Raw genomic sequence first — 9,514 nt, 5'->3', positions numbered from 1 at the left:
ACCAGATGGCATGGGACCAGATGGCATGGGACCAAGTAGGGAAGCAATGACAGGGTGGAGAATGGGAATAGCAGGATCTGCCTGGTAGCTTAGAGGGATCATGCTGGCTGCCGTGTGAAAAACAGACAGGGCTGGGGCAAAGAGGAAAATAAATTGCAGGCATGTCTTGCAGGCATGTGTCTCGGATAGACGGGTGGTTCAACCAACCTGGTGGTGGTAGAGGAGGTGAGCAGTGGTCAGACGGGATTTTCAGAGGGCTCAAGTTGGTGGCGTCATGCAAGCTGAAGTGTGAGGCATGAGGCATGATCAGAATGCAAGCACAGAGTTGTTCCACGCTGGTGGATACCTTGCCTCTCAGATGCTCTGTGATGTGCATGGCGGAGCCCAGCCACTGAGTGATGGACTCTGAATGAGTAAGTGAACATGAGAGCCTCTTTGATGCAGAGCGTATCTTCACATCTTGCAGTTAGGAAATAGTGGCCAAAAGATGCTAAAAAGTGTCATCTGTCCAGCAGGTCAATTATGTTTGGGTTTCCAACAAACAAGAAGCAGGTATATTGCTTTATTTTTCTCCAGGCAGGCAGATATGTATAGCAGTTCTCCCTTATCCGCGGTTTCTCTTTCCACTGTTTCACTTACCCATGGTCAACCAAGGTCCAAAAATAGTAAATAGAAAATTACAGAAATAAACATTCCAGAAGTTTTAGATTGTGTGTTGTACTTAGTAGTGTGATGCAATCTAGCATCACCTGCTCGGGACCTGAATTCTCTCTTTGTCCAGCAGATCCATGCTGGATACCGTCCCACCCATGAGTCACTTAGCAGCCAACTCGGTTATCAAATCCGACTGTGGTGGCAGAGCTTGTGCTCAGTAACCTTAATTTTGCTTACTGAGCTTGTGCTCAGTAACCTTTATTTTGCTTAATCATGGCCTCACAGTGCAAGAGTAGTGATGCTGGCAATCCAGAGATGTCAGAGGAGCCAGAAAGTGCTGCTCTTAAATGAAAAGGTGAAAGTTCTCAACTTAATAAGGCACAGAAAGATAAATATTGCATTGGTTCATACTTATATGTGGAATCCAGAATAATCAGACGTGAAGAAGACAATAGAATGGTGGTTAGAGAGGCCAGGAGTTGAAAGGAACGGGGACAAGATGGTGAAAGGGTACAAAGTCAGTTTAGGACGATTATGTCTCCTCCCTTTGACATACATCACACGCTGTATGAAGGCAGTAAATAATGTATTATAATTTCAAAATTACTGAGTACATTAAAAATATTCTTACCACAAAAATAAGTGTCTGAGGTAATGAATACATTCATCAGCTCGATTTCATTATTCCAATTGTCTTCATAAATCATAACATCACTTTTTTACCTCATAAATATACACAACTATAATTTGTAAATTTACAAAACAAAAGCAACCTCCCCACGCGCCCTCTGCCAGCTCCTGAAGGCGTGATCAAGTGTTGCCAGCTCTACCAGAAACGGTGTGAACTCGGCACAGGATGATTAATTCCAATGACGTCACACGCACTCCTGTTCTTGTATACCGTTTTATTGTGGAACGAAAAGAGAATCCATGAATTGTACAAGCGTGAAGGCTGTAACAAGTTGTAGAGGCGCTTTCCGGACATTCCTATGCATTGTTCTCCACAGTAAACAACCTGGGGGCAGCCAAGAGGGAAGATTTCAGATAAGTGGAAACAGTGATGGATGTTATCTACCTACAATCCCTTTAGACATTTTCAAGAGAACTCTGTTTAAATGCTGTTCAACTCTCCCACTCCGGCCAATGAATCCCTAGACCAGCAGTGCCCTGGGAGACTGAGTAATGAAAACATCCTGTCAAGCTTCAAGACCTTTGGGCAGATGGGACTCTGCAGACCCGTGGGAGTACAAAGGACCAAAGAGCTACAGGTAACCCTGTTTGGTACCTGAGGCCACACCTGGCCACAGGATAACTCGCAAAATTCCCAGAACTCGTCTTCTGGCTCTTAAAGCCATTGCACATGTGGAGGCCAACTTCTGAATTCAGGAGATATCAGGATGGACAAGTATTTTTCACCCAAGGGACAGGAATGTGAGCTCTGTGGGCTGGTTAGCCCAGCACACCCTTATTCCTCACTTCCCTTCTCAATACAGCCTTGAAAAAGCTGTGCTGTGTAGCAGAGCAGCGGCGACCCACAGTAGTGACTACCGAGGTACAGTAATGGGGTGGGGACCAGAGGTATCCGGTTGGTATTAAGTCCAGGGCTACCCTTTCTGAAGGAAATACTTCCAATAGTGTATGTTAATGTGAACTATAAAGATGCCTGTGACTTCTTGGACTTCTGAAATGCTCATACGCAATGGGGGTGAAGGGAGGACAGGGGCTGGCAGTCCAGCTTGAGACTCCCTAGGCAAGCATGTGGAATCCCCAGTCCCAGCGCACAGCAGCCGGGTCCTAGCTATTGGCATTGTTAGAAGGACTATGGCTGAGAATGTGTGGGGTGGGGAAAATCAAAAATGTAGGCCCTGGCTCAGTCACCACGAAGGGGATGCCACGAGGCCCTTGAGGAACCTGAGCTCACAGAACTACAGACAGCAGATCATGAGGTTCACGCTGTCTGGCCACAAAGTGCCACTCCGCTGGGCAGGTGGAGTGTGTGTGTGGTGTGGGGGTAAGGAGGAAGCTGTGTATGTGTATACCCATGTGAGGAAGAAGAAACAGAATGGAGGGTGGGGATGGAGGAGAGATTATATATAAAGACCCTCAACGGGAAAAATATTCCTTTTTTGTGTTCACTGAGCTGATGCAGTTCTTATTTGGGGAACATTTTGGGTATTCTTCTTAAAAAAAACCGTCAAGTGATCACTGAGCACCAAATTCATTTATAATCTTGTTCTAAGCCCAGCATTTTCTCTTCTTGTGATGCAGAATTACCACAACATGCTCGCCTGGCCGTGGAGGGAAAGGAGCGGTGGGCGTCCCCATGCGCTCAGCTGGGAGGGGGCGCCGCGTCCTCGTCCCCGCGCGGCCGCTTGCAGGTGAGCATGAGCAGCAGCAGCAGCGGCAGGTGCCACAGGCTGCAGAAGAACAGTCTCCGCGAGCTCCTGCGGTCTGCGTCCACGTAGAAGCGGAAGCCGAGGTAGGAGATGTAGGCGTTGATGGGAAGGGCCACGAAGGGGAAGGTCCACGTGGTGATGTCCAGGACAGGAGCTGCTGCGGACAGCACGAGCAGGGCCAGGCAGTGGCGCAGCGCCACGCGCCGGCACAGGCCCGGATGGGTGACCGACATCATGCAGTAGCCGCCCCGGGAGTAGTCTTCACGGAGGCCCCAGCTGAGGGCGTTGAAATGAGGAAACTGCCAGGAGTAGAGGATTCCTCCCAGGAGAAATGCACCTGTGTTGGGGTCAGGGCAGGAGAGGGAGACAGAGGCAGTCATCACCAGAGATTTCCAAAGAATGGTTTCCTCTCCTGGGACAGTCTGCCTGGCAGCTCAGAAGCTCTGCCACCCTGTGCTCTCATCACTGCCTGCCTATATCACAGGGTGGCTGGGAGACAGGTGCTTACATCAGGCTGGTGGGGCAGCCGATGAGCTAAGATGCCTCCTTTCTCACCTGGGGGTGCCTGCGTGCCTGGGGGCAGGAGGCTGTGGGGTCTGGCTCAGACCCTGCTTCACAGGAACGCTGCCTGCGCTGCAGAACCCTTAGCATCGGTGGCTCCTGCCCACCTGGTGCTCCTCATGCCTTCCCACATTGTGGGGAGGAAAGAAGCCCCTACACACGGACAAACACCGTAGGGAATTCAGTATCTACTTCAGTACCACCTCCGGGTGCAACCTCTGTGCTAGAGCGCTGAGCTCCATTTCCGCCTGCTGGGACCTGGGTGTGTGGCTTCAGGCAGGTGGAAGCAGTGCTGTAACCTGGAGGATGCTGCGAGTCAGCTCTGCCTGTTCTGTGAACCCTGGCTCCCTTCCCAGGGCTGTTGGCGCTCCCGGCTCAGCACTGACACAGAGCTGGATGTACCTGCAGACGGGTTTGTCACACCCTGGCTCTGATCTGTTTACCTGTTTCACCAGGGCTTCCAGGGCACATGCCTGCCACATTCCTCTCACCATCCCCCAGAGCCTGGCACAATGGCACAAGCAGGAGGTGTGAAAAACCACATGTGCTAAATAAAATGAGTCATAAAGGCAAAACGGTCCCAGAGTACAATGATAACTCGTCCATGTCTTTGTAAGTTTTCAACAAGGACATAATACCCTAAGCACCATTTTGCCCCTTTCTCTGGAACAGTCTCCCCAGCACCCACACGGGTGGAATGAAGGCTGCTGTCCGCTGAGCTCCTATTATATGACAGACCCTACTCTCATAGTTTGCCCCATTTAATCCTGACCATTGGATTTTGAGGTAGATTCATAATCTTCATTGAAAAAAAAAATCAGACAATGTCAAGTTCTCCAAAAAGAGGTGGAAGGGCAATTCAAAACATGGCTGCTTGATTTTTAGGCCAGCGTCCTTCTATGACATGCACGAAGCCACCTAAGGACAGGCAGCAGGGTGGGGGCTGGAAGGCAAGGGTTGGCTATTCCTGTGCAGGTGATTGAGTACTCACGCCAAGAATGCTCCCTGGGCGCCTACCATGGGGTAAGCACCGTGCTAGGCGCTGGGGATACCATGGCGAGCAACAATCTACACGTGCTCCTGCCTGCACTGAGCAGACCCTTCGCTCAAGGAGGTGGACGTCAAGAGCCACACTAGTCACTCTAAAGTCACCACTCCAAATGCAGTGAGGAAAAGAGCATGGTGCAGTGAAGACACACAACAAGAGATGACTGAGTCTAGGGGACCAGAGGAGGCTTCTCTGAGGAAGGGATGTCTGAGCTGAGCTGGACAGAGTGGTGACCTTGTCAAGTCAGGGCTAGTGGAGGGGACAGTATTCATAAAGGCCTTGGGGCTGGAAGGTTTGAGGTGTGGGTGGTGTAAAAAAAAAGATTAACACGTGTTAGGAGTCACAGAACTATATATGTTAAAAAAGTCAAGTTTACCGCATGAGGAAAAAAAGGAAGGTGGTGTGGCTTGGCTGGAGTGCTGAGAATGACAGGGAAAGTTCTTCAGGACAAGGCTGGCTGGAGTGCGGTGGCATGGTCTCAGCTCACTGCAGCCTCGATCTCTTGGGCTCAGGTCATCCTCCTATCTCAGCCTCCTGAATAGCTGGCACGATAGGTGCACGCCACCAAACTCAGAAAACTTTTTAAAACAATTTTTTGTAGAGATGGGGTCTCACCATGTTGCCCAGGCTGGCCTTGAACTCCTGGCCCCAAGCAATCCTCCTGCCTCAGCCTCTCAAAGTACAGAGATTACAGGCATGAGCCACTGCACTCGGCCTTGACTTTGCTATTCTAAAAGCAACAGAAAGCCACGGAAGGATCTTAACATATATGAGTGCTGAGCATGTGTGCCTGCGTGTGTGCGTGTGTGCACCTATGTGTGTAGGGGGTGAGGGGAGGGGCACCAGTGCTAAGTGATCCTATTTGTGAAGGACACACTGGAGGGGCCTAAAGCAGGTATGGAAGGATCAATCAGGAGATGAGGAGTGAGGGGATGAAGGATGACAGTAGTTAGGATCAGGATGGTGACAGTAGAGATGCCAAGAAGGTGAATTTGGAAGGAATTTGGGAGGCAAAGGGACAGGATGTGCATGCAGTGTAAGTAAGGAGGGGAGGAAACAGGGAGGAGGTATCAATAGCAAGTCCTGGGCTTATGGGTCCATGGAGACACCACTCATTGAGACAAGCAGGGAAGAAGAGGAGAGGAGGTTGTAAGTGTGACCTTGGGTGTGTTCAGTCTGAGATGCCTTTGGGATATCTAAGGGGAAAGTCACAAAGAGGGTCTGGCAGCCAGAGTGTGGGTATGGTCTCTGATAAGCAACTGTAAGCGTCTTTTCCTGAGTAATCCAGGCAGACATTTATGTATCTGCATTTCCTACCTGAGGTGAACTTCTTAGGGTATGTTCACTTACCTGTGAATCTCCAGGCATTAGAACATAGAAAGTAAGTAATAATATTGTAGTAAAGTGCGCCCAAACTCATCGTGGGAGCCAATGTGGAAAAAAAGTGGATTTACTCTAAGCTATCCCCAAGATCACTGTTTCCCAACACTGGCTTGGGAACCCGTCAGGCGAACTGTAGGATTCTGTCTACCTTCTCCTTCCCCTCCTTTGGAACTGCCTTCCCATGGGGTCCCTGGCAGAGAATTGAGAGTTCACCAACCCACTGTGTCATCTACCCTGGAAAGCGCCATCCTGCCCAGAGGGAGAAGAGGTTGAGGATTTGTAACCACAGTCCTATTTCAGGTAATGAGGATCTTTTAAGCCTCTGGTCTGTGGGAATGTTCAGAAAAAGGGAGCTGGGGGCTATTGCTAGGCAGAACTCACCAGGAGACAGAGCACTTTACATAATGCAGAATACTTCAGAAAATAAGTCTGAGGCTATAAGCCACTGAGGGGCCCTGTTTGTGCAAATGCCAATGAGCATGAGAAGGAACCAGCTCCTCCTTTAATCTCTGATCTGTATTTCTCAACAGCGGAGAATGCAGAGTGACACTAGGGGCAGGCTTTGCAAGTCATCTAAAAGAAAGGAGGAGGATTTTTAATGCACATTGTTCTGGAGAGAAACTTAATCATTTCTGAGTTACGTTTATCAGGCAGGGCAGTTGTAGTTTACCGAGTGGAATTTGTGTGGGTACAGATGATTTAAGAGGGATGAGGGCTTCCTTTTATATCCATGAATAGTTTTCTGTGGCTTCCATAAGTCAGTCAACCCCTTTTCAGTCTTCCAGTATGGGAGGAAATATAACAAAGACCTGATTTTAGGGTCCCTATTTCAGTAGGGTTACTGTCAAATCCCCCAAATTCATTTTTAACCTTAAATTATGTATTTATACATACATATATATGTGTATATATAGTTGAGTGTGTTTGCATGAACTAAGATACATACGTGTATATATATGTATAAAAATTTAATTTTAACGCTGATAATAGGAGCAGCTACTATTTATTGAATCCATTAACCTGGTAAACAGTTGACAGGTGTCTCACATGTAGGCACAATTCTGGGTGCTAGAAAGGCAGTGGCAATCAAGACAAAGTCCTGCTTAAAGTCTAGAGGGAGATGGACATAAACATAAGTAACAGTGCTGATCGCTATTTTGAGACTAGACTCAAAACAGGGTAATGCAATGGGGGTGACTTGAGACTGAGTGCTCGGGGAAAGCCTTTCCATAGGTGATATTTAAGCCATGACTCAACTAATGGCAAGCAGAACTCTATCAGATGCTGGGAAAGGTCCCAGTAGGCCTCTGGGACAGCATGGAGGCTGGAATGAGGAAGGGAGAGTTACAAGAAGGGGCTGGGAAGGCATCTGGAAATCAAGATAAGGAGTGGGGTCTTCCCCCAGCGCAGGGGGAGAACAGGCTGGGAGTCGAGAGACAGAGGGGATGGCAGAGGGGGGTTATTCAGGTGGGGAACCCTAGGACAGACACTAGTGAGTGTGCTCATGGTAGAGACACGACCAGTTTTATTTTTGACTATTTTAACTTTGAGGTACATGATAGACATCTCAGTTGAAATGCCTATGGCTGTTATGTGCCAGGCAGTTACACATATGCTTTCTAATCTTTACAACAACCCCGCCTATAGGTACCATTATCATCGTTTTATAGATGAGAAAGATTAATTTGCCTGATGATATTCAGCACTACTGGCACAAGATATTAGCACCTTCTGTTAGAATGTGATTGGTTATCTGGGGCAACATAGCAAGACCCCATCTCTAAAAAAAAAAAAAAAAAAAAAAATTAGGCAAGGGGCCACATGCCTATAGTCCGACCTACTTGGGAGTCTGAAGAGGGAGGATTGCTTGAGCCTGGGAGTTGTAGGCTGCAGTGAACTATGACTGCACCACTGTACTCCAGCCTGGGTGACAGAGCAAGACACCAATTCTTTTTTTTTTTTTTTTTTTTTTTTTTGAGACGGCGTCTCGCTGTGTCGCCCAGGCTGAAGTGCAGTGGCCGGATCTCAGCTCACTGCAAGCTCTGCCTCCCGGGTTTTTACGCCATTCTCCTGCCTCAGCCTCCCGAGTAGCCGGGACTACAGGCTCCCGCCACCTCGCCCGGCTAGTTTTTTGTATTTTTTAGTAGAGACAGGGTTTCACCGTGTTAGCCAGGATGGTCTCGAACTCCTGACCTCGTGATCCGCCCGTCTCGGCCTCCCAAAGTGCTGGGATTAAGGACACCAATTCTTAAAAAAAAAAAAAAAAAAAAGGCCGGGCGCGGTGGCTCAAGCCTGTAATCCCAGCACTTTGGGAGGCCGAGACGGGTGGATCACGAGGTCAGGAGATCGAGACCATCCTGGCTAACACGGTGAAACCCCGTCTCTACTAAGAAATACAAAAAACTAGCCGGGCGAGGTGGCGGGCGCCTGTAGTCCCAGCTACTCGGGAGGCTGAGGCCGGGGAATGGCGTGAACCCGGGAGGCGGAGCTTGCAGTGAGCTGAGATCCGGCCACTGCACTCTAGCCTGGGCTACAGAGCGAGACTCCGTCTCAAAAAAAAAAAAAAAAAAAAGAAAGTTGTTGCCACACAGAGACTCAAATTAGTGACATTCCTACATCAATGGACTGTTGGATGCTGTGGGCAGAGGAAGGCTTGCTGAAAGAAAAAATTGCAGAAGCATTTTCTAGTACCTTAAAAAAAAAAGAGAGAGAGATCTGTTTTAACAACAAAACCATCAACCAGATGGCATTCACTTGGCAGTGAGTACTGCCAGGGAATTCCAAAGGACAGAGGAAAGGTTGGAATGCTCAGGTGCAACTGATGGAGTAAACAGGTGATGCAAGGAGACTTCTTTATATTTTGACGGGAAATAAAGTGACCTCTGGATTTTAAAGTGACTGGTAAGAGGAAGTGTTGTCTCGGGGCGCAGGGTCATGCTGAGACTTTGAACACGATGTACAGAGAAGCCCAGCCCCAGCTCACAAGCTGTCTCAGATTCAGAGTTTGCAGTATGACAGCCACAAGCACAGGGGGAAGTGTCTTTCAAGAAAAACAACATCAGTGATAACTTAGAAATGGGGGGAGGGATTGGATCATTCAGGGCTCAGTGTCTGCTTTGCTCTAGAAATGGCTCAGAAGGAGCAACCTCAGCTGGAAAATGGCTAAAACACCAGCTCCAAATGTGGGATTTTCCTTGTCTTTCTCAAAAGCCCTCCTTTTCTTGTGTGTGTCAATCGAAGTATTTTGTTTTGCTCAATACACTTTTTCAGTAATGCTTCTGCTTAAAATAAACATAATTAAAGAAATCATTTTCCTGAGAGTAGCATGCTGCTTTCTGTAAGAGGAAATTGGGTGTGGGTTTGGCTCATGTCGCAAATGAAGGAGGTTTGGAAATCACAGCCTAGCCTTAATGGATTGTAATCAGAAAACCACCACCCACACACAGCTTTACTTGATATGCTTCAACTGCCT

The 9,514-nt window shown here is 48.3% G+C and overlaps 1 protein-coding gene across 2 annotated transcripts in view; it reads right to left on the bottom strand.

Moving 5' to 3' along the window:
- Nucleotides 1–1,544: 1,544 nt before the first annotated feature.
- Nucleotides 1,545–9,514, bottom strand: part of COX10 (cytochrome c oxidase assembly factor heme A:farnesyltransferase COX10) — a 557,575-nt gene continuing 549,605 nt past the window's right edge. The window contains exons 8-9 of one of the 2 annotated variants that reach the window (XM_077969621.1): nucleotides 2,943–3,387; nucleotides 1,545–1,669 (exon numbers count right to left, since the gene is read on the bottom strand). In XM_077969621.1, the coding sequence (XP_077825747.1) occupies nucleotides 2,984–3,387 (404 nt within the window). In that variant the 3' untranslated portion in view covers nucleotides 1,545–1,669; nucleotides 2,943–2,983. 2 annotated transcript variants of the gene reach the window in all.

This window comes from Macaca mulatta, chromosome 16 (genome assembly GCF_049350105.2).
Source record: "Macaca mulatta isolate MMU2019108-1 chromosome 16, T2T-MMU8v2.0, whole genome shotgun sequence".
In the NCBI taxonomy this organism is placed as follows: domain Eukaryota; kingdom Metazoa; phylum Chordata; class Mammalia; order Primates; family Cercopithecidae; genus Macaca; species Macaca mulatta.
This window is presented reverse-complemented; position numbering and strand designations above follow the sequence as displayed.